The sequence below is a fragment of the Parambassis ranga genome, chromosome 9, assembly GCF_900634625.1.
Source record: "Parambassis ranga chromosome 9, fParRan2.1, whole genome shotgun sequence".
NCBI lineage: Eukaryota > Metazoa > Chordata > Actinopteri > Ambassidae > Parambassis > Parambassis ranga.
Genome location: NC_041030.1, coordinates 6,329,128 through 6,353,761, shown reverse-complemented (window position 1 = coordinate 6,353,761; position 24,634 = coordinate 6,329,128). Strand labels below are relative to the sequence as shown.

The 24,634-nt window shown below is 42.1% G+C and overlaps 1 protein-coding gene across 6 annotated transcripts; it reads left to right on the top strand.

Moving 5' to 3' along the window:
• Positions 1–3,653: 3,653 nt before the first annotated feature.
• Positions 3,654–24,405, top strand: sgsm1a (small G protein signaling modulator 1a). 6 transcript variants are annotated; one of them, XM_028414836.1, is made up of 26 exons: positions 3,654–3,754; positions 3,869–3,912; positions 9,380–9,455; positions 13,267–13,429; positions 13,685–13,837; positions 13,921–13,988; positions 14,668–14,813; positions 15,218–15,355; positions 15,517–15,641; positions 16,004–16,071; positions 16,145–16,308; positions 16,661–16,796; positions 16,908–17,045; positions 17,541–17,670; positions 18,091–18,155; positions 18,289–18,434; positions 18,718–18,846; positions 18,933–19,115; positions 19,337–19,408; positions 19,532–20,620; positions 20,701–20,825; positions 20,955–21,037; positions 21,146–21,255; positions 21,356–21,452; positions 21,758–21,925; positions 22,962–24,405. In XM_028414836.1, the coding sequence occupies exons 1-26, from the start codon at positions 3,736–3,738 to the stop codon at positions 23,048–23,050; spliced, it is 3,924 nt and encodes a 1,307-aa protein (XP_028270637.1). In that variant the 5' UTR covers positions 3,654–3,735; the 3' UTR covers positions 23,051–24,405. The 6 variants fall into 6 exon arrangements, with proteins under 6 accessions (XP_028270637.1, XP_028270638.1, XP_028270636.1 ...); XM_028414837.1 differs by having other exon boundaries at positions 16,145–16,320; positions 19,595–20,620; XM_028414835.1 differs by having other exon boundaries at positions 16,145–16,320.
• The last annotated feature ends 229 nt before the right edge of the window (positions 24,406–24,634 follow it).

Below are 24,634 nucleotides of genomic sequence, written 5' to 3'. Positions count from 1 at the left end.
GCTCTTCATCATGCTTCAGAGCACCAGCTCCACTGTGAGCCACTTTCACACTGTTGATAATTCAACTCTCAATTCAAAGACAATTTATGATCTATTTAGTTTGGATGTCTGCCATTACATTTTAGAGATTACATGATCTGACAAAAGTTGTAGCCTATTTTCAGATTATGACCTTACAATGAGGGTTAGGGTTAGCCCTTAACCCTTAATTTTAAGATCCTCCAGCTTTGGTTAGGCTGTATAACCCAACAAAGAGGGTTAAAACCAGCTCCACTGTTATAACAATTAACGCTGCTTGTTCAGATGATGATGATGATGATGATGATGATGAATGTAGCCTATGACATAAAAACCCATCCTCTGCAGAACAAATAGTCTTTATACTATATATACTATATACTACAACTGGGTACCAATTGGGAGTTGTTTAAAAATATATAATATATATTAATATTAAATACATTATCACATATCATTATCAGTCATAATTCCATCCTGAATTCTTCAGTGTTGCTACAAAAATGATTTTAAGTTCTAAAATATCATTCACATGTTTATATTTTGTGCCACATGCAAATTCAATATATTCTTTTTTTGGACAAAATTGTAGATAATGAGCAGTCACACAATTCAAACGTCCAAAAATTTGCTGCAGAAAGCTATGTATAGAGCCTTGAATCCTCTTTGCTTCCTGGTCCTGTGTTAATATAGTTTGGTGAAGACAGCCAAATGGAATCACCGCAGCTTAACTGCACTCATTAGGAAAACCTAATAAAAAGTCTTTGTAATCAAATCCATTGCTTTTAGCACTGAGCGATCTGAAAAGGCTATGAAGTGGATATTCAGAGAGCCACAGTCATACAGGTCTGCAGAGATTCCAAGAGAGTACGTCAAATAAGGTTACTATGGGAAATGGATATGACACCGAGACGGGACATCCTAGACCATCATACAATTGTCACTTAAAGGCAAAGTGGCAGCTGAAATGTCAGATAGATAGATAGATAGATAGATAGATAGATAGATAGATAGATAGATAGATAGATAGATAGATAGATAGATAGATAGATAGATAGATAGATAGATAGATAGATAGATAGATAGATAGATAGATAGATAGATAGATAGATAGTCTTCTCATTGCAGAGGATGGGGAAAAGTAAACACAATCAAACTGGGGGGAAAAGGCTGTGGATGTGCAGCGGAGGTGTGGGTGGTCCCTGAGGGGAGAATGCATAACAACATGTCAACAAACCATAGAGCAATGGCCTTCTTCAACATACAATCCTGTCAATCTGCATTGGCACACACAGGCAGAAGAACATCAGACTGACAGGAGCCTCTATCACATGCCCTGGTGCCTGTTAGACCACGTCGACTCTAATCACACATGGACATGTGCATGTTGTCCCCATCCTGGAGACTCTGCTTACAGGCAGAAAGATATGACACAGCATTGTTGTTTCTCTAACATGTGTTGGTTTGATTTGAACTTTTGTCATTTTGAAAAAATAAAAAACTGCATTGAGCTGGCTCAGTATGTCATTTGTTTCCTGGGTTTTTATTTGACAGCTTCAGAACCGTGATTTTGTGCAGATTTGTCTACTAGATTGTAAATTGCATGCTGTTGTGCAACGAAAACGCACACAATGCTTGATTTCTCATTTACTAGTAGGCTAGCTGCTGATGAGCTCTGCTGTGCTGTTTACTCAGGCAGAAGTCCTGCTATGACATTTAAAAAGACATGCTATTACCTCACATTATCTAAAGCCACTGCGAGCTGTGAGTCACCCCAGCAAGAGAATCCTGGGTTTCAGAGGATGTATGTGAGGGAAACAGAGGAGGGAAAAACTCCTCTGTCCGTCTGTCATCTCGTGTTATCACTCCATCTTTTCACCACCTGATTTACCTGACAGCTCCGTCCCCCGGGCAGAACTGGACTTATGGCCCGAAGACCTCCCATACAGTTCAGCGGAGCCCACCAAGTCCTCCTGCTGATGAGTCAGATGGTCTTTCCTCTTGAATATATTTTCACTCACAAGTGTGAAAACTGTTGCCATATTTCAATAAAAGCTGAAAAACCATTTGGATTAAATGGATGGAGTTTGGGGGCCTTGAGCATCAGTAGTGATGCCACCTTCTGGACGCAGTGAGTCTTTCCTCTTTGTGAGATGTGAATGAGTTCAAACAAATGAGTTTAAATAAAGTTGCCTTTTCACATATGAAAACTTTTTCATATGTTTCAATGTTTTGGAAGTATAATAAGGTCTACTTTTTAAACCTGATGTTTTAACCAGACACGAATCATAATAATCATAATTTCATGTTCATTTCAAATTCATTGGTTTATTAATGTGGACCTATGATTTTATGATCACATCAAAAATATAAAATAAAAATAAAATAACTGTTCCCAGGGATCTCTCTCTCTCTCTCTCTCTCTCTCTCTCTCTCTCTCCAGGAAATAACAAACTAAACCTTATTTGTTAAATGACAAGGGCGTTTTTGGCACTTAACTACTCCTTCATACTATAAAACCATTAAACTAACCAAAGCATTACTCAACTATTTTTAGTATTTAAACTATTCATTTTTTTCTAAACATTTTCAGCTCGTTGGAATGAATGGAGAATGTCCTCTTCAACTACTTTAAGCCACAGAAACCATTATGCTATCACTTTGTTCAGCCGAACTGCATTTAAACTTGTATTTATGTGCTGGTTGGTTGTTTCTTTGCTCTGCTCTGATTGATTGTTTCTAAGGACTGCAGTGATTGGTTGTTAGTAAGTCCCACTCTGATTGGTTGTTTCTTAGCCCTGCTCTGATATTTACTAATAGTCAGTTAGTTAACATGTTGCAGCTCATTTATTCAAATAGGTGTATTTACTGCATTTAAAGAGAGAAAGAGAGACAGCAACAAAGAGTGTTTATTTTCTACTTCTTATCCCAGATGTGTATAGATCTATTTTTGATGTGATCATAAAATCACATGTTTTTTGTACTACATTAATGAAAACACTATGAGTCCTTTCTCAATTTTAAGATTAATGATTGAATGTCAAATGAACGAAGGATACATACACAGCAACAGGTGCTCTGAAGATACCGTGTCAGAAGACTCCAATGAAATGTAGCACAGTAGGTCATCAGTGGTTGAAACCATATTTAATACTTTTTTAAAACAATATTATGATTTTTGATTTGCAGAGGCATTGAGGACTTGTCTCCTCAGGCAGTCTTTTCACTGCTTGACCACAAGATGGCACAAGCATAAAACATTTCCACGTCAGACAACAAGCACAAAACTCAGTTATCATGGGCCCAGCTTGTCTCCAGTTCAGGAATATAGATGTAATATTTGCATCAGTATCTGTGGAAAGCTAGACAATGCACTGCTAGATAAAGAAAACCTACTACTTAATGGTAATGATGCTCTATATTTTGCTCCAAAACGGCAGTAGTACTGTGAATATATGCAAGGCAGCTGTATTTATAGGGTACAATTTATACTGTGGGCAACACAAAGAGTGTTAAAGACTTGACAGATGAAATTCCGCTACTATGACTATGGTTTATGGGGGCCACCCATGTGAAGCACCGTGTGTGTCTTTAAGAGAGAAATCGCCCTGAGAGGCGAGTGTGTTGAGAGGAGGTGGAGTCGTGAGCCACATCTCACCGTACAGGCTGCACTCAGCTGATGGGAGGGGTGCTGCGCGCAGACTGGAGACAGGATCCATGGCAACAATCATGGCAGGTGGGAGCGACACAGAAAAATCCTTATTTATCTCTCTAAGTTGTGTTTCTTTAGTGGTATCATTATAGCGGCGTCAGAGAGTTAAAAAAATGGGTCATGTGCGCTGTGTTTCAGAGGCAGAGACCCGTCAGAGGCTGCTGCGCACCGTCAAGAAGGAGGTGGGTGTTTTCAGCTTATCGAGTCGGAAAAACAAACACGCTGGTTTGTATGAAGCTGTGTACTTCACCCAGTGTGTGTGTATGATCCTCAACAGAGGCTGCCTGATGATTTTCTGTCTGATAACAAGAAGCAGCTCATATGAAAGTACAGTTAATGATTTATTTTGACTTAAAATTCATGTTTATTCCCACTGTGTAATGCTGCAACTCTAATTATGCAGGTAGAGGAGCAGCACAAGGGAAACAGATTGTCAGTGTTTGTGGTGTTTATGGCAGAGCAAACCATCACCTTCTGTTAAACCATTTGGTGGCTTTAGTTAGTCAACAAACTGTGAGTGTGTGTGTTGCATGTGACGAGTTATGTTGTTGAGTAGAGATGGAAGCAGCTCCTGTGGTTTGCTCAGCTGGGCTTTCGGCAGTCGTGTCACTCATCATCATCTGAGGGTTACTGCAGTAACACAGCAGAGTTCAGCAGGGATGAGATGAGACATCACTACCGTTTAATCAGCCTGGCATTCACACCCTGAAAGAGGTTCCCTCTCAGAGCTCCTTTTTTTCTCTGAGATGTTTGTGTCACAAGATGAACTTTTCTATGAACAGCTGGCAGGAAGCTGAAGCTCCCTCCTGAAACCCAAAGCTGTAATAATAGAAACATATTCACAGCAGCCTATTAAATATTTATAGATGCACCAGTTCAGATTCAAACATACAGACTCTGATACAGCCACTGAGTTGAATGTTAGCAGACTGATGTGTGTGCGCTGCACCATTGTGTGTCCATTGTCCTGCAGTAGTGTGTACTTTACTCGAGCTTTGTGTTTTCCTGTTTGTTCATGGAGGCTTCTCTTAATATTAACCCCTGTCTCACATTTTCAGTAAACACAGTCCAACCTGGAAGCTCTCCAGTATGACATAAACTCCGGCAATTTTTGGATTTGTGCACAAAAAATAGTGTATGTTTACGAACATCTCTAATTGCCACATAAATCATTAGACTTTGTTTTTTTTTCAAGGGAAAAGAAAACAATCACATCCTGTGTCGTGTAAAAGAAAGAATGTGGTCTGATTTGCTTTCATCAGAATGCTGTTTGCAGTCTTATCAATGGAGACCAGACCCTTCTCACGATGAACCCTGCCTGCTGTGAACATACGGGGGTTCATTCTCATTGTTTACCACGACAAAGTGTGCACTGATAGAGTCTGCGGGCTGTCCAAAGGCTCAGTCGGTCGGTGTAAAAGCTCACTTTATTCCCAGAGAGAATATTTTTGAATATATGGTTTTCAACATGTGGACAGCAGCTGCAGGTAAAGATGATATAACAGAGCTAGAGGTTTGAATTAGGGCAGCTGCAGGTGGAACTTGTCTTATTCAAACCTCTGACATCTAATGTGTCTGATGTTCCCTGAAGTGTGTGCTGTCATCATCCTAAGGTCTAAAGAGCTCTCCGAGGCCTTCAGGAAAAAAAAATACTGTTTATGTCTGAGTCTGGAAAGGGATTAACAAATGATTCAAAAGAAATCATTCCTCAGTGAGGAAAATCAAATACAAGTGGCAGAGATTTGAAATGATGGCCAATTTTGTCCAGGGTTGTCTGCACAGAAAACCCAGAAGGACAGACTGCAGTGTATAAGAGGATAAAAGTTGTCACCATGGCTGCCAGGAAAATGGTGGAGGTTTTTTTTTGTTAAAGGTGGAACATATTGGTTTCCTAAACCCATACAGTCACATGTATGTCGAGCTGTTCTGTTGTGAATATGTCTGCCTGTCTATTGTAAAGAGATACAGTCTGACAGTGAACATGTGGCCTGGGGCCCCGACACAACATGCTTTCGACAGATGATAGAGATGTTTGCCCACAGTAGCAGACCGCTGCTTTTCAGAGGATAAACTTTACAGGGCCAAATGTGAAGCTTGGTTTAAGGTCTGTCTTAAGAGCTGGGAGGGTTTGCACCAGAATGGCAGGAGCCAGCCTAAAGATAAAGATAAAAAACGTATAGGCACGCATAGCCTAACGGTTCGTATAGTCTCATTGATGGACTGCCACTCTCGTCCCATCTCTGAGCAGTGTCTGTCACTTACCAGCCTTTGTTTCGAGACATATCTGTTCCCCTTTAAAAGAATGATAGACGTTGTTGTTGTTTATGCCATTTTCTTGTTAATTTATGATTATTATTACTCAGTGTGGGTGGTGCCATATGGTGTCGCTGTGCTGTGTGTTCTCTCACCCTCCTAATCCAGCTGGTTGTAAGCCACCAGTCTGCTCAGATATACCTGGACGTGTTCCATTAACCAGACAGAGCAGCACGTCTGTCACAGCAGAATTACCTTCTGGCACTAAATTGGTTTGAATGGGAACTCCGTTTTTTGCCTTATCTTTTGTAAAGTAGCTCCCTCTCTCTCCCTCTACCTCTTGTTCTCTGACTGTGCTCCTTCCTCTGTTCCTTTCAATATGACGCATGCGCACAAACGTAGCAAGCACACACCTGTGTTTGCTAATGTGGAGTCTTGTTTGGCCAGTTTTGCTGTGAACATAAAGGCTCAACAGAAATGTTCTGACTGCTTGTGTGTATGATTAACATGGATGAGATAGCTGCTGCTTCACGTGTTCTATTAAGTCTGATGTTGGGTTTTTGTGAGGAGGGCGTGGGCCCTTATGATGCAGCAACCTCGTGAAGTGAAAGATCATGTGACCTAACCAAAAGCAGCTGAATTGTGGTGAGATTTCCTCGTCAATACCTCAGGCAGTGTTTGGGGTTCCATGATTTTCGCAGTGGAATCATGTTGTCTGATTACCATAAATGATTAAATTGTTATCCAAAGGATGAACATCAGATACCCGTATGGTGAAACTGCAGCCCTCTTTGCATCACATTAACATGCATACATATTATTTTCTCTTCATTGTGCGCTCCCTTCATTAATCAGTAGCCACAGAGATGATGAATAATGAAGGTTAATGGACGAGGCTTTCTCTCTGGCTCTTATTTCTCGGCTCTGCTGTAGCAGGAGTTAATTGGAATGCTCAGAAGATCTTTTATCACTCCGACTGTTGCCTTCGAGCTACAGTGGTTAGCCAGAGCAGATTTATCAGGCTCAGCCATTTAATCGCTGTTGTAACATCTCTCTCTCACACACACACACTTTGTTTTAGCTGTCAGGTGAAAATATATTTTTAATGGCTTCTTTAAATGATAAAATCTGCTGCACTGATACCAAAGTAACACAATATAGATATTATTGGTAATAGCATTCAAGGAGCTATTTTTTTCTTTTAGGTATGAATAACTGTTGTTGCGCGTCTTTTAGGTGGAAGTGATCCACTGTGAGTATATACTAGTAGTGTGTATATAGTGTGTATATACTAAGTCTAATCATAAGTGGAGCTGGTAAGAATCACATCGGATCGCCACTGTCTGTGTTGCGTTGGCAGCATGAATCACTTCTGTTGACGCTGAAGAGAACAATGATGCGAACAGGCCTAGACTGCGTAATGACTGCTGTCTACGTAATTACCAAATGTTTTTTTTAAATAAATGTTCTTCTGGGGGCCAAGGTTCAGGGCACATTTGTTTTCCCAGTGTTCAGAAATAATGATTTGTCAGTTCAGTCTCTCATCTTGCATGAAGAGTGCAGTCAGACAGCAGGCAGTGTGTGTGTGTCTCAATATGTGTGTTTACTCTGTTAGAAAAAAGAGAGGGAAATATGTGAGAATATAAAAACCTGTCAGTCCACAATCCAGTTTTGAAAAAATGATCATATCATGATATCACGTCACCAGACGGGAGAGAGGCCTAACTTCAAAGCAGCTTTCAGGGAGACTTTATAAATATTTAATTACATCCAATTTATGTTTCCTATTTACCTTTGACTTTATAATGTAGATTTATTTGAGCAACTCATTCTTGATTCTGCTTATCTGTTTATCTTCTGCTATCATGCATGCTTTAAGGGGCATTTCTCCTCAAAATCAAATATTTATATATAGTTTTATGTGGAGCTATTTATCCATGGTGGTTGCTTTGATGTTGCATGCAAAGATTTCTGCCTTCTCTATAATATGATGGAAATCACTGCTAATGTAGTGACTGCACATGACGACAGGCTGGATGAACATTAATGGCGTTTTGCATGAATGCACACACTGCCTTCTACTCTGTAATACGGTTGCTGGATGCATTTGTGTAGAAAATAGTTCCTACTCACAACCAGGTCTGTGGAGTTTCTTGTATATCTGTTTAACAATTGTATTGTTTAGTGCTTTGACGCCACAAGCCGATTGCCACCAGGTTCTAGTATAGTGAGGAAGAGGCAGGAAAACAACCCAACTAATAAAAGCGTATTATATAGATAGATACTAGTTAGTCACCTGTAAAATTCAGCCTTAGTTAAAAATCTCACCTGAAGACAAATCTTTGTCTTTTGCAAAATGATATGATCAAGCTGTAAATTGTACCTCAAAGAAAACATATGGTTAGACTGTAAGCTGCTCTGTGATGACCGAGCTGCCTCACGGAGAAAGGATTTGCTCACACTATCACAGGAGAGAAAATAACAGAAGTTTAAAATAGACCAGAGGAAGCCTCAACCACCAGAGGAGAGCTGTGTGTGTTTTCTTTGTAAGGAACAGCAGAGGTGAGGACATTCTGTTCGGTTCTTTCACACATCATTATAGTGGCAGATGGGGTTTAAGATCTGTGGTTATGATGAGGGTGATGGATTATTGAGAATACGTCTGTACGCACAAAGGTAGCCATATGATTGTGTGTGTGACAGTAGGTGAACTTGGCAGTGTGCTGTGGTCACTGTGGACAGACTCATTGCAGCAGGAAATTACAGCTATCTGTGTGGCTGTGTCCGGAGCTTGATATTCCCTGTGCAGATTGCAGAGCGGTGGCAACTCGTCTCCATAGCCACCGGACGGATTGATTCACCAGTTTTCGTAACTATTGGTCTGTAACTGTTTTCGGGTGAGCGGGTATAAGGACACATCGCCGTGACAACAAAACCTAACTAATGAGCATTACACGTGTACGAGTGCCTGACCTCTGACCTTTTTTTTTTTAATAATTTTGATGCAACAGAATCGAATGTTCCCACTAAGGCTTATAAGCTGTTCAGAATCAGGGGTTTATGATGGATGAGCTCCCCTCCCCTCCTCGTTTTTTCTCCCACCAAATGTTCCACCTCCATTTCCCAGTAGTCCTTGGGATGAGAGCCAGTGACTCACCCACCAACTTAACATTCACTCTGGTGTCCAGTGTTTTTTTTCCTGCTCTTAACTTTTGACTTCAGTCCATCCCCTGAGCTCTGCGCTCTCTTTTACTATTTTACCCTTATTCATATACACAGACATGACTTAGATTTATAATTTATGTGATTTTCTTTCATCTGTCAGTCATTGGAGCCTCTCATAGAGTTATGCATATTAATGAATGAGTCATCCAGCATCTGCCATGTCATTTACAGGTGAAGCAGATTATGGAGGAGGCCGTCACCAGGAAGTTTGTACATGAAGACAGCAGCCATATTGTGTCCTTTTGTGGTGAGTAAGCAGACAGTATGAAACTGTATGAATCACACAGCTTTTGCTTATTTGTAACCTTTGAGTTGAACATTTCTGCAACACTGAAAAAGCTTGATTTCAAACAAGTCACTGTGATTCTGATGAATCATTGAGTACACAATATGGGATTTGTACTGTGATTAAAAGGGTTAGATTCATTCATATCATTAGAGTAAAAATTAAATGACTATATGCAGTTGCTTTGGTGCGTGGTTCATTGAAGTCATCAGGCTGGGATGTCTGTACTTCCTTGTAGTCCAGGTAGAATCCCTGTATGCTTTCTGCTCTCAGACTATCTACACATTTGTGTGTCGTGCTGTGAAGGTTGGGTAGCATTTAAATTGTGAGGCTGTATTGTGTCATCACCTGACTCTCTTCTCTTCAGGTGCCTATTGAGAACAGCAGGTGGGTGAGCGTCTCTTAGTGCCTCTTGGGTAATGCAGTTTATTTAAAGCCTTTTTGAATCACCTTGATAACCTGACATGGAAAAGTCCAGACAAGAATACATTCAAGCCATGAAAGATGTCAAATGCATTACTGTATGATGATGTACAGAATACAAATGTGTGTGCTGTTCTCACACTCTTAAAAAAACAACAACAAAAAAGACTTGCAGCATAAATACTGTGAGAAACACACTGCCCACCTGCAGGCGCTCACACTCATCAGATGGCTGGCTCGGACCAGAGCTGTAATCAGCAACAAGATATATTTTGGGTGCGAATAAACCAACTCTCTCTGCTTGGAGAAAAAGTGTAATATTTATACCAGTTGGAAGCCGTGTGTGCAGACAACAGGACAAGATGAGACTCATAAGCCAACAAAGAAGAAGAAGAAGAGCCTTTATGTTATAAGCACGTGAACAGCAGACTCATTGCCACATAGAAAAATGCGGCAAATAAATGAGTCACCATAGCACCAATGGAAATATGAAGAAACTGTCAGGTCTCTGTAGACCTGTGGGCTCTGAGTTGTGTGTGTGAAAATGTAATTGCACACTTGGTATGGTAATGACACCTGGTTAGATGCTATAATGCACATATAATTTACCAGAAACGTATTATTGAGGTGAGTAAATCAAAATGATGTGTGTGCTTCTTATGTAAAGCCATTACCTTATAATATCTAAGCATAGTCTGTTTGGATTTTATGGTGTGAAGAGAATTTGCAGCACAGCTTGTAAACCTATTAAAGCAGTGTAAGTCAGTATTGTTGGAATTTCTTTCCCCGTCTAATAATCTGCTTACACCAAATCTTCTTTTTCAGCATTTTTCTTGCAGCGTTATGAAAATAATTTGTCACACAACACAGACTTTTATTTCAGTGTTTTTATTCCCTGTGTTCTGGTGTAGGGGGGGATTGTGTGTGCCTCCATTAGCGCTTTCATGTTGTCAACAGATTTTCTTGGCCTGCAGTGGACATTATCTGTTGGATCATCTAATAGCCTGTTATAATGGCTGCTGGTCAGTCAGTGAAGCGTATTTTTTCCTCCACCAATACAGAGAGAGGCTTTTCCTGAGCCTCTCATCTCTCTCTTTTGTTGTCAGCCAGCTTCCTCCTCCTCCTCTTCCTCTTCCCGCCTCCTCCTCCTGACTCCTCCTTTGGTCCTCATAGTGGCTCCTGTTACTACTGTTTCAGCTGTGGTCTCTTCAGAGATGAGAGTGAGTGGAGGATGGGAGAGCAGCCTACCGGGGAACAATTAACTTCCACCACCACGGCTACTTTGACCCCAGAGTCTGAAATGTGCACACTCTGTGTCAACGCATCACTGTTGACCTGAGTCAACAAAAGTAGCACAACAAACAACTCAGATGTTTATTCTATGTATTTTATTCAGCTTATTGCACATTGCATTTTCCTTTCTTTTTCCATCTGAAGCTGTGTGTTCTCTGAACTGTCTTATCTCTCTGATTTAAAAACACCCCCATTGCCTTTGCTAATGTATCTAAATATTTCGATAACTTCTTTATAACTTGTCAGGAAAATATGGCTTATCGAAGCCTTAAAACATGCATACAGGACTGAATTTATGAAAACAATCTGATTTTGTTGCATATGAAAATTGTGGTGACATCTTTGAAGTCAGATTTCGTTATATGTCCTCTATAGAATAAGCATTTAGATCAGAAAGGCTAGTTAAAATGTTCTACAAAGGTTTTTTTTTTTTTTTTTAAATACAAAGATCAACTTAAACCTTTACTTGGAAATGATGTATTATTATTCAACTATTGAGCACTCGCACTGACTCACCCTCAGTGGAGAGGGAACAGTCACTTGCTCCCAGTTCATTGTATTTAAAATATTGAGTGGGTTCTGATGACGATACAATCCCACGGTCAGAAATGAAAACAAAACTTGGTTTAGCTTATTGACTTATTGACTAATGCTTTCAGTCCTGCCATACTGAGATCTTGTGTTGTTTTGTCTCTATGCTCTGAGTGTTGGTCACTGACAAGAGTCTCTTAATGCACTCAGTTGCCACAGATACAGGATGATTAGAGGCAATTTACCATGGTAGCTGTTTTAACAAGGAGGGACTGAACAAAGGACGGATCCTACTGTTTTCCTCACTGCACATCTAAATGCTGTTGTGTACCACTATTGTAGCTGGTAAATGTAAAATAGTATTTATATGGCTTTGATGCGTGGCAGATAGACGGTACCTTTGGTGTGGCTGGGAGTCTCTTTCTTTGAACTTCTGCATCAGACTACTAAGTAGAAATGATTAGACAGAAGGGAGGATGAACTATATTTGGAGACCTTTTAATGTGGCGCTTTGTTCTGACATTTAGCCTCTTGCTCTTCCAATAATGTAGGAGATTAAGAGCAAAGGGATGCAGGAAGAGAGAAAGAAAGGAAACCTGTTAAAGCTTCGCCGATAGTGAGAGCAACAGACTGCGTTTGAAGGATGAGAGAGATCATGATGCTGATGAGTCCTTGCTGTCCCTCCCTCCCCCCACCGTTTTTCTCTCCCAGAGCCCGATCTCTCCATCAACAGGGGTTGCCATGGCAACCCCAGTCTTCCCCCTGACCCCATGTGAACAGAGCTACAGGATTAGTCCTGAAAGAGAACTCAAATGTCAACACAGCCTGGAGCTGGCACTGCCACGTAGGCCTGAGAGGGAAGCAGGGCGTCTGTTCCTCGCCACAGTCAAGTTATTGTGCAAGTTTGTCAGTGTGTCACCAAGTTGTGCGTCCAATACCCTTTACTGGATATAAGGAGACAGGTTATAGAGTGGGATACATGCTGGGAAATATGCAGTCCTCAACACAGGGTACCAAAGTAAAACACGGCTGAGAAACACCTCATGCTGTATTTCATACAGAAACACACTGCAGCAGTCTGTTGTTTCTGTATGTGAACAAAACTACATGTTTACAGCAAGAACCACAAAACTACATAGGTTTGCAGCTGGTGGAGACCAGGTTAAATCTGCTGTAAGACAGCTGCACATTAATCCTGCTTATTATATGGCTAAAATGAGTTTACACAAAATGATGTCATAATTTATTGAAACAACAGATGAACTCCAGTAGAGGACTGGATGTAATCCTCCACAGTGATCCTGACTGTGCCCACAGCAACATTCTGTTATTTATAACATTACATATAACAGACCTTGCCTGTGTTACACTATGCCCTACATGCAATCTTCAGATGACTGCTGTAAATAGGTAACCTGTGAAAAAATTATGAAAATCTGTGATTTTTGCCATTTTTTTCTGCTTCAGCTTGTTTCTCTCTCTCTCTGCTGTATCTGAGTGTGATGTTGTGTTTGCGTCCACACAGCTGCAGTGGAGGCATGTGTCCTGCATGGACTGAAGCGGCGAGCGGCCGGCTTTCTGCGCAGCAATAAGATAGCGGCACTCTTCATGAAAGTAGGAAAGAGTTTTCCCCCGGCTGAGGAGCTGTGCAGGAAAGCCCAAGAGCTGGAGCAGATGATGGAGACAAAGTAAGAGACGCACACATCACAGCAGACTTCAAAAGCTCACATCAAAGCCTGTCTGATTGTTCCCGCGAAAGCACTGAAAGCAAATAACCATTTGTCTGAAGCCCTGTTTCTTATTGTGAAAACCTTGTAAATAATTCATGTTACTTTATTGGAATCATGAATCTCTAATGCTATCATATTTAATGCAGATGAGGCTTTTCAAATCAAATTTTTAAAACATAATTATTTTAAACTTGCCACTCTTTCTGTCCACAGACGAAGTCAAAGCTTGCAAAGTCAGGATAGCCTCCGCAAGATACCCCGACTGCCCAGCCTCACCCCGCAGGGAGTCAAGAACTTGTGGATCAGGACGGCTCTGTTTGAGAAGGTGCTGGACAAGATTGTCCTGTACCTGGTGGAGAACAGCAGGTACACTAAGAGGGCACAAGACATTCTCTTTGGCTCTATCTCTTCACCCCCCTTAAAAATTCTGCTTTGTGTTTGTCTTCCAGTAAATACTATGAGAAGGAGGCTGTTCTCATGGACCCTGTTGATGGACCCATCCTTGCATCCTTGTTAGGTAATAACATGTGACATTGATTGTTCCCTATTTAACATTACATGCCACAAACTGGAGAACAGGGGAGAGCAGAAAAAAGACGTTACTTATCTTTAGTCCAATCAAGTGTTCATTTGTTTGATCTGTAAAATTATTTTTGGTTTAGTGTCGTAGTCTTTGTTGTTGCTGACAGTGGAGGACAGTGGGAGTCCTGTCTGCAGCATCACAATCCCTCACTGGTTTGTGCTCGTAATTATTTCTTCAAATCTTACAACTCCAAGCTCTTGAAAATAATGAAAGCTCCTGTGGAATATCTATCAGCTTTGTTTCCACACATTTACTTGTTTTCTGCCTACCATCCATTTGAGTCCCAGACCGTCACCATGTTGGCATTGTGTCAAAGTCCGTTTAAATGTCTTCCTATTCAAAACACAGAGGTAAAGTGTAAGTGTAGCTGAGGAGGGCAGGCAGCTGGAGGTAGGGAGCTCACTGTGTGAGTTGGTACTCACCTGTCACTCAAATGGTCATTTCCATAATTATTTGTTTAAATTGCAGTCTTAATGTATTTATAATGATTAAATGATATAAAAAGTCACCCCACATACAGTTGGCACAACAAAAGAAACCAGATCTCTTGGAGAGGCCACAGGAGGAGCTGCATATCCAGCTGGTGTCTAACTCTGCTGCTGTGTTGTGACAGTCGGACCCTGTGCTTTGGAGTACACCAAGATGAAGACAGCTGACCACTTCTGGACAGACCCATCTGCTGACGAGTTGGTGCAAAGACATCGCATCCACAGTGGTCACAACAGACAGGATTCTCCCAACAAGAGGCCTGCGCTGTGTGTAAGTAGCTGACCATGCACAACTGTTTTTCCCCCATGTGTGTGTTTTGTCTGTTCTGCATGTTGATGTGCACTGACGGACCATCAGTTATTATTCCCCGCTGAGAGGCTGCCTGTCCGTCTGTGTGGAGGGGTCTGCTAAGATTTACTGGATTAAGTGCAGCACAGTGGGTCCCAGGAGGGAAAAAACAGAGTATCCTTCACAGTTGTTTGCTTGTCATGTTATCAGTAAACCAGGGGAAGTGGGTCTATCTCTACACACACTTTACCAGTGTGTGTTTGTTCCAAGCAAAAATAAACTGGTGTTTGGAATCAGAGGAAGGATGGAGACAGTGTCGGTGCACATGCATGAGTGAACGTTAGCCATGAGTTTCACTGATCTGATTTGATGTGTTCTGTCTCCAGATCCAGAAGCGGGCCTCCAGCAGCAGCATGGATGAGCGCCCCTCCCCCTCGCCATCAGCTCGTGAATATGTGGAGTCTCTGCATCAGAACAGCAGGGCTACACTACTGTTTGGCAAGAACAATGTGCTTGTGCAACCGGTAACTGAATCCTCTTCAGGCCACCTGTATATCATTAAACTCTGCATTGCATGTTAAAGACTCTTGTCTACTTATTATGTTGTCATCATAGCTCTATATTAGCAATACGGAGATGTGTGCTGAGTATCCACACCAAATATTCATCCTCATGGTTGTTTCAGAGGGATGACATGGAGGCCATCCCAGGATACCTGTCTCTGCACCAGACTGCTGACATAATGACGCTGAAGTGGACGCCCAATCAGCTCATGAATGGCTCTGTTGGAGACTTGGACTATGAACACAGGTACAAAATTACCCGTTGGGAAAATGTGTTATGATAATGCCCATTGTGTCTGCATTCGAGATAATTGAGTCATTCTTTTCATACCAACAATAGCTGGCATGCAATGTGCCTGCACAAAGACATATGGATTATTTTCTCCTCTTCTTCTTTGGTGATTGTGTGTGGCCTAAATCAAAGCTGCACATTTCCTGCACACCAGCAGATGGTTTATTGACTGACATCTCTCAGACTAGCAAACCATGTTATGTCGCTGTGCTTGAGCCAAAAAATTGATTATTGCATGTGAGCTGTGCCTGCTCCTCAGTGTGATGTTGCCTTGGTTGTAGTTTTTACTACTGAGTGTTTGATTCTATTTTTTCCAGTGTTTACTGGGACTACGCCATGACAATCCCTCTAGAAGAAATCGTTTATTTGCACTGTCATCAGCAAGGTACTTCATTTTTATACTACTTTTCCAAACATGAATGATGTAATGAACACGGTCACCTGTATGTCTCTTGCAGTGGACAGTGGGGGGACAGTAGTGCTGGTCAGTCAGGATGGAATCCAAAGACCTCCACTCCGCTTCCCCAGAGGGGGCCATTTGCTCCAGTTCCTCTCCTGCCTTGAGAATGGCCTGCTTCCACACGGCCAGCTGGACCCTCCACTGTGGTCTCAGAGGGGGAAGGTCAGCCCAGAGGTCTTTTTTTCCTAAACTAAAAAACAACCCTCAAAATGTGAAATCAGATCAGCCACATGTGATCAATAAATCAATAATAAAATACATTAGGATTTGATCAAACATGCACAGCCTCATTATTGTATAGCTGGTAGTGATAATGATTGCTAAGTATTTTCTCAGCTCTACCACATGTCTACTTAAATGAATGGATGCTTTTGTTAGACCATCAACAGTTTTGTATCTGAAAACCACCCACGCATGTTCAGACACTATTAAAAGGCTTAATCATACAGACACGGGGATGGCTTAATGTGACTATGAGGCTTCAGCATTTTTGTTGTTTTTTCTCCCATTGCAGGGAAAGGTGTTTCCTAAACTACGGAAGAGGGTTCCCCAAGGATCCGGATCCGCAGACTCGGTCTCAGATAAGGAGGAGGACGAGGCCACAGACTATGTCTTCCGCATCCTCTTTCCAAATAGCCAGTCAGAGTTTGGTGAGTGTGTCCCACCCTCAGAGGAGTGAATGAGCATGAGCGGTACCCACGCAGAGGCGTCTCTATAGGGCGTGGCATTTTGATGAAAACATTGCTCGTTGTTTGTTACAGTGACTGTAACCCATCCTCTTCATCTGACTTCCCCCCTCTCCCTTCAACTGAGTGGACAGTCCAAAACAGGGACCCTGGTGGTACCCAAGAGGTCCTGCAGTTGTCCTGAAGAATCCCCTTCATTCACAGGAAGCAGCTGTAACACTGTCACACCTCCACCCGTCTGTCTGTCTTGTCTGTCAGCTTGCTTTAATTCCTTGCATCTAATATCCTGCTGGCCTGCCCTGTGCCTCTGGCCAAGTTTATTGATGTGTCACATTGTTAAAGCCACATTGTGTCACACTGTTTTCACTGGATCATGACACTAACCTTTTAACGGGCCATGGGTGGACAGCTGACTGATTGAAAATGGCTTCTGGATTGAGAAAGGCTCTTGTTTAATTGATCGTTCTCTCTGTTTAAACATGATGACTTTGTGCTTTGAAATTGTGCATGAATTGAAGATGGCATAAATGTTTTTGTTTGTGTTCGCTCTAACAGCAATCAAGTGCAAATACAATGTGAATCAGCACTCAGCCTTGTTTAAATAATCAAAGAGCAAATGTAATTGTTCTTGAAAGCATTTAAAGTGATAATGACAGTGTGTGTGTGTGTGTGTGTGTGTGTGTGTGTGTGTTTGTGTGCACGCTGCAGTGACTCCTCCAGATCTGATGGATCAGAGTGCTACGATGTGGCATCCCACTCTCAGGAAGTCATCGTGTTCCTCCTGCTCTCAGGGGAGCTTCTCGGATGGGGCGACACCTAAGGGGTGCAACCACGAGAGGTGAGAGTGAATCATGCTCCGAGCTCGACCGAGACCTGTCAGGTGGCGACGGGGGTACTTCTGGCGGCTGCAAATTCACACAGTCACACACCTGACACCCTCAACAATATGTGAGGGAGGGGAAGAACTGGAGGCGGAGGGAAGATATAAGCACTCAGCAATTAGCCAGGAGACAATTGTGACATTTACCACACAGGACTGAGAATGTGTTGGGAGAATTAGGTGATAAGAAAACAGATGACACGCTTTGAAAAGAAAAAAAAAGAGGCTGGCAGCATTTTATCATTTTATAAAAGGTCAGCCCAACGCTATAATAAACCGTACATTAGAATAACATGCAGCAGTTGAATACAGTTTTTTATGGAAATAGAGGAGGACAGTTGTTTAGTGTAATATGATCTGTGCTGTATCTTCCTGCAGGGCTCCTCTGAAGCTGTTGTGTGACAACATGAAGTATCAGATCATCTCCAGGGCATTTTATGGCTGTATGTAATTACAAGATAGCAAAAAAACCCCTTCATTATTAATATCTGCTACGAATAAACAGTACATGATATCACCTGTTTAATCATGTGTCAGAGGCATTGACATTGAATAATTAACCGTATCATCAACCAGGGCTAGCGTACTGCCGCCACCTGTCCACCGTGCGCACACACCTCTCCGCCCTCGTCAATCACACCATCGTGGCGCCCGACGTGCCTTGTGATGCCTACGCAGGGCTGACCACAGACGTGTGGCAGACGTTCCTGCAGGACTGCACAGTAAGCATCACCACTTCATTTAAACTGCTGACAGTATGCATCTCTCTCTCTCACTCTGTCAGGCATCTGTCTCATCCATATTCACCCTCTGCTAATCATGTGGCTCACACCATTAGTCTCACAACAGTGGACATGAAGCATGACTAATGGCCCCCCATCACTCACAGTCCATACTGACAGTTTATTGGACATTAGTTACCTGTATAAAAGAGAGGAAATAAAGGCCAACATTGCTCTGAAACCTGATTTGTTTTTACTGAGTTGCCTTGTCTTGTGTCTCCAGGCATACAAGGAGCAGGAGCTGCTGCGTCTGGTCTATTTCGGCGGTGTGGACCCCTCGCTGCGTAAAGAGGTGTGGCCTTTCCTGTTAGGTCATTACCAGTTTGGAATGTCAGAGGCCAAGAGGAAGGAGGTTTGTTTTTTTGTGTCACTATTCTGGCTTTGCTTTAGAACAAATTCCCACCAGAACCTCTGACCCCGCCTTCAACTTTGCCTCAGGTGGACGACCAGATCAGAGTGTGCTACCAGCAGACCATGCGCGAGTGGCTTGGCTGTGAGGAGATTGTCCGGCAGCGGGAGAAGGAGCAGCACGCTGCAGCATTAGCAAAGTGCTCTTCTGGGGCTAGCATGGACAGTTCTAGTCAGAAAATGACACATCACGATTCCACTGTGAGCAATGAGGTAAAGCGGGAACATAACACACAAGGAGAATCACACAAAAACATGGCAAACGTTATATTACTCAGCCTAAGGCCAAGGTATATGTCACAAAAGAGTCATGCCACCAATTTTGATGTTTTCTGGAGCTTGACCCATGTTATATCTTTGATAGTGTTGTCACTGGGGAGACATGTAAGCACAGTACATAAAGTAATAATATATTTTTTTCATCTGCTCTGCAGTCCCAGTCCTCCCAGAGCTCAGACAGGCAGAGTCTGGCTCGCCTGCAGAGTGATTCCAGCAGCAGCACACAGGTATCACAGACTCTCCATAATAAGCACCTGCAGAGACGTAAACATTCTAATATACTGATCCAGATCTAATTTCTCTAGATTAAATGATATAATTTGAACTGCTACACCCCTCTCTCCTGCTAGTTCTTCACATCCTCCCATCCCTTCCCTTGGAGTAGTCTGCTTCCCTTTGGCTTGTTCTTTCAGGTGTTTGAGTCCGTAGAGGAGGTGGATCAGATCGAGACTGAGCCCAAGAGCGAAGAGGCCAAACAGGCGCCAAAGATGCCCAACGGAGCTCTGCAGAACGGAACAAGCTCTCCCGACTCTGGACACCCATCTTCCCGCAACTTCTCCATCACCTCCGGCCTGTCGGATGGCTCCTTCAGCACCGAGGACAGCGCTGCAGCAGCTGCCCCTCAGGCTTCACAGAGCTCGGTCAAACCCACAGGTGGAGAGAGCGAGGGTCTGACTGAAATGGACAGCAAGGTGAAAGGTGTAGTGAAAGACAAAGAGGAGGCAGGGGAGGAGGAGAAAGCACCTGATGTGACTGAAACTACAGAAAATACTGAGGTGATGGATAAAAACGACGAAACAGAAACAGGTTTGCAGGCTGACACACAACAAGAGAATCCTGAAGCTGTTAAAGCAGAAGGCAAAGAAGAGAGTAGTATCACAGCTGCCACACAATCCAAAGGAGAAGTCACTAAACAAAAAGAACGAAGTGAGGAAGTGTCACAGCTCGGAGAAACAGAAGTGGAAAAGGAAATTAAAGAATCAGAGGAAAGTAAAGAGGCAGAAAACATTTTCAGAGGGCCCGGGGCTCCTGCAGTGGAACAGAATGTCGGGCCCTCAGATGCCAGGGCCTCGAGAACAAGAGAAGCCTTGTGCGCCCCTCAGAAAGACGAGGCTCAGGTCATGACTGAGTCTGATGAGTCTCCCTCAGCCATAGAGATGGAGGAGATCCCCAAAGCCAAAGTTTCCATGGTGCCTTGGAGCAGGAAGGGACATTGTGAAACCTCGTCTTCCTCTGAGGACTCGTGCCCTCAGGTGAAGCTCAGACAGGAGGAGGAGGAGGAGGAGGAGCAGGGAAAGCTCAGTCCAGAGGGCACCGAGTCCATCCTGTCAGAGGAGCCGGAGATGGAGAGCCTGTATCCTCCATTTGATTCTCTGACTGCGTCTGAAGACACAAAGACTGAAGTAACATCTGAAGAATCTGCCGGGAGTGCTTTCTCTGTATGCACACCATTTTTATAGATTTAAATTGTTTCTGTCATGAATGTGTATTATTTCATTTTATTTAATTTTTGTTTCAGCAAGAGCTGTTGGACCTGTATACACTGAATCTGCACCGCATTGAGAAGGATGTGCAGCGCTGTGACAGGAACTACTGGTACTTCACTCCTGCCAACCTGGAGAAGCTGCGCAACATCATGTGCAGGTGAAGCACACAAAGCCCATTTTAGACTGCAAACATAGATTTTGTTTTATTGCCATTCAACTAAGTCAGGTGTATGAGTCAGAGAGGCAACAGTCAGGTGGGGTTTACACTCAGTCTTTATCCTCACAGCTATATCTGGAGGCACCTTGACATCGGTTACGTGCAGGGAATGTGTGACCTGCTGGCTCCTCTTCTAGTCATTCTGGATGACGGTGAGTCAGGTCTCCTCTCTGACAGTTTGCTGTATTTTTACATGTTTAGATGGATCAACAGAGGAGAAGAGTTTGCCCACTCACTTCCTCTTTGTGCCCTTATTTCAGAGGCCTTAGCTTTCAGCTGTTTCACCGAGCTCATGAAGAGAATGAATCAGAACTTTCCACATGGAGGAGCGATGGATACTCACTTTGCAAACATGCGCTCTCTAATCCAGGTGAGCCACTAAATCCTTTCCTTACTGTCAAACCTTCACAACCCCCCCCCCCCCCCCCCCCCCCCCCGCTGGTCTTATTATGTTTTCTTTTCCTGTATAGATTCTGGATTCTGAGCTGTTTGAGCTAATGCATCAGAACGGAGACTACACCCACTTCTACTTCTGCTACCGCTGGTTTCTCCTAGACTTTAAGCGAGGTAAAGTGACAGCACAGCCCAGACTTTTGTGCCAATTAGAAGGAGGAGAGGATTCACACCCTCAGTGTGTGGATAAATAAAGTCAAAGACATTCGGCAGCTTGTGAACAACACATGCAGTTGGTAAAGCTTGGGATGGAGTTAATTGGCATGTTTGCATAAACTGGCTTTACCACGTCTGAGCTTCGTAGTAGAGCTTTAACCATGTCACTTCCCCTTTTATGTCTCCTCTCTGAACACTCCACAAACTCACCTTCAGGGATGATGTTGTTCAGCTTGCGTCCCTGTGTGTGCTTTGTCTTCCAGAGCTGGTGTATGATGACGTGTTCGCAGTCTGGGAAACCATCTGGGCCGCCAAGTATGTGTCCTCCAGTCACTTCGTCCTCTTCATCGCCCTGGCACTGGTGGAGATGTACAGAGACATCATCCTGGAGAACAACATGGACTTCACTGACATCATCAAGTTCTTCAATGGTAAAACCTTACAGCACATTATTGCTGATGGCTGGTTATACAGAGCTCTGCTATGCACAACAACTGAGGAGTTTTACCTTTAAAACGTCTGATAACACACATTACATACACATAATGTGTCTGCAACAGAAGCAGAAATGGAGATATCAGGGTCACCTTTTCTTAAATATGTAGCCTTTTAATCAGGCTTACCTGCTGTTTCATTACCTACTTATTCAGGCTGATGCAGCAGTCATATTTGCTATTTTCAGATCACACACATTTGTCCTATCAGTGTCTTTTTCAGTCAACACAGGTACTCCAGCCTTCAGCTGGCTGGTTTAGAATCACTAGCTCTCATGCATGTCTTTAAACTGTGGGAAAATCTCACACAGGCACACTCTACACAGGGGGGCCCCAGCCAGAGGACTGCTTTGAATCAGACGTTTTGCTATGAATCATTGATTTAATTGGATTATGGTGTGGAAAAAGCTTATTTAGCTTACTTCAGTGAGCACAACACCAGTCCTATTTGAATTGTAAAACAGTTTAAGGGTTTGATTTTAGGTCAGTAGAACCTGAAGCCGTTGATTCACTAATGGCTTAATGTAAGCCTTTGCTTTCCTGTGGGTGGGATTGAGGTTTTGTGCAAATAGTGTTCATATTCATGCATTTTCATTGAAGAGGTAGCCTGGCACTACAACTGATGCTGCATTTGTTGTGCATCAGATCCATTCCCATTATTGTTTCAAGAATAGATCTTATCCTGTAATTAACAGTTTTGATTCATCAGAAGGATTTTCTGTGCTTTCACTCTGGTCTAATAAGGATAATGAGATGGATTATTTCCTTCTGAGTGTCTTATATCCAGAGCCTTAGGGCGATCACTTGTGGCAGGTTGAGAATTCACAAAATAACCCACTTTGTGTGTTGCGCATGCTTTCATTTCCTGTTGGGGATTCATCATAAACTTTTAATTAGAACGTGGTGTAATTAGAATGAAAACCCTGGCACGGTGAGTAACACATTTTTGTACATGTCTCTTTTCGTCTTTCAGAAATGGCCGAGCACCACAACATCAAACAGATTTTGACCCTGGCTCGAGATTTGGTGTGCAAGGTGCAGATGCTGATCGAGAACAAGTGATCGTGCTGTTTCGTCTCCTCCTTCCAAGTAAAGTGTGAACGGCTGTAGCAGCACAAACAACACTCACACACACACACACACACACACTTTACTATACACAAAGCCTTTACAACCGCTGCTATGAGCCTTATTGACTGTATCCACTATATTTTTTGTGTCGTCAGCAGGTGTGTGAGAATATTCTGCTTAATATCTGTCAGTATGTTGAAGTGAAAACCAGTAATTTGCTCCGAAATCCCTCAAGTGTCAATCTTAATCTGAGTGCACTTAATATTTTGAGAGAAAGATGGATTTAGTTGCACATTTCAAACCAAAATACAGAGCTGTAATCAAGCAGAGACTATATTTATGAGAGAATACATTGTGATAATAGTTTATATTAATTATTTTAATAGTCTAAAAAAGATCATATATATGTATATATATATATATAAGCAGGTTATTCTCCTATTCTCCCTGAATGAAGGAATGAATGTCTATATTCTAATATATACTAAAATCTAATGAACACTAAATGGTACCCAACAGGCTGATTTAGCTTTTAGCAACATGTTATTGATTTAGCATCCTACAGTGTTCTGAAACTGCCTTGTCTGCCAAATATTATGTCTCTGTTATGTGTGAACTGTTGTTTAAATTATGAGAAATTATGTTGTGAAATCATAATCTAATATTTAAGTGACTTACGGATGTGTGGGAAGACGTTTACATAGAGAAACATCCCTGATTTGAAAATCCTACTCTTATTATTTTTTATTATTCAGTGAACCACTGTATATTTTGTAAATTGTGATCACCTTGATTGTTGTTATTGTCCTGTTTTGTTCGGTGCCTGTCTGGAAAAAAAAAAAATTCAAATTCATTTCTGCCTAATGAAAGGAGGCGATCAGACGAGGCGGTGGTCATTTGTATTCAGAGGGACCAGTTGGAAACATTTGTTGTTCCAAGATTATTTCATGTTAGAATAATGAATTACAGGTGACATGATGTTATGAGGCAAACTGCGTTAATGTTTTTTTGGCAGAATTGTTGGGGTGGGGGGGCCACAGGGGGCGGTATGTGAGGTTCGATGACACGTTACTGACGCTCACACTCATCATTCATTGCCTGAAACCTCTGTCAGTTGTTCTTCAAGTGTTGCTTCCTGAATGTGATTTAGATGAAATGCATTTAATATTAGTGTTTGCGTTGTGAATGCTAGCTGCTGTCAGATGAACGTTTTAATTTACTGTAACGTTTATACGCCAAAGTATTTATTTATTTATTCATTCATTTTCTCATTCACATGCTGCTTTGTTTGTAAAGCTGATATTTTTTATTTTGTGGCCAGTTCTTAAGTGTGTACTGTAAAACAAATTCTATACAAATAGTTCCTATACAGTATATATATATATATATATATTACGGTAAATGGTATATGTTCTTATAATAAAAATTAAAAATGGAATTGTTATTTTTCCAAACAGTGTGTGCATTTTTGTTGTATTTAATTACTCTGACATGCACCGTTAACATAGTGGTGTGGTGTTTAATAGACAAAAAAAAACAAAACTATAGTTTGGCTCTAACAGTTGTTATGCATTT

Coding starts and splice junctions, on each gene's coding strand:
- sgsm1a (XM_028414835.1), top strand. Junction 16,072..16,144: donor TTTGCACTGTCATCAGCAAG/GTACTTCATTTT, acceptor TGTCTCTTGCAG/TGGACAGTGGGGGGACAGTA. Junction 21,926..22,961: donor CATCATCAAGTTCTTCAATG/GTAAAACCTTAC, acceptor TTCGTCTTTCAG/AAATGGCCGAGCACCACAAC.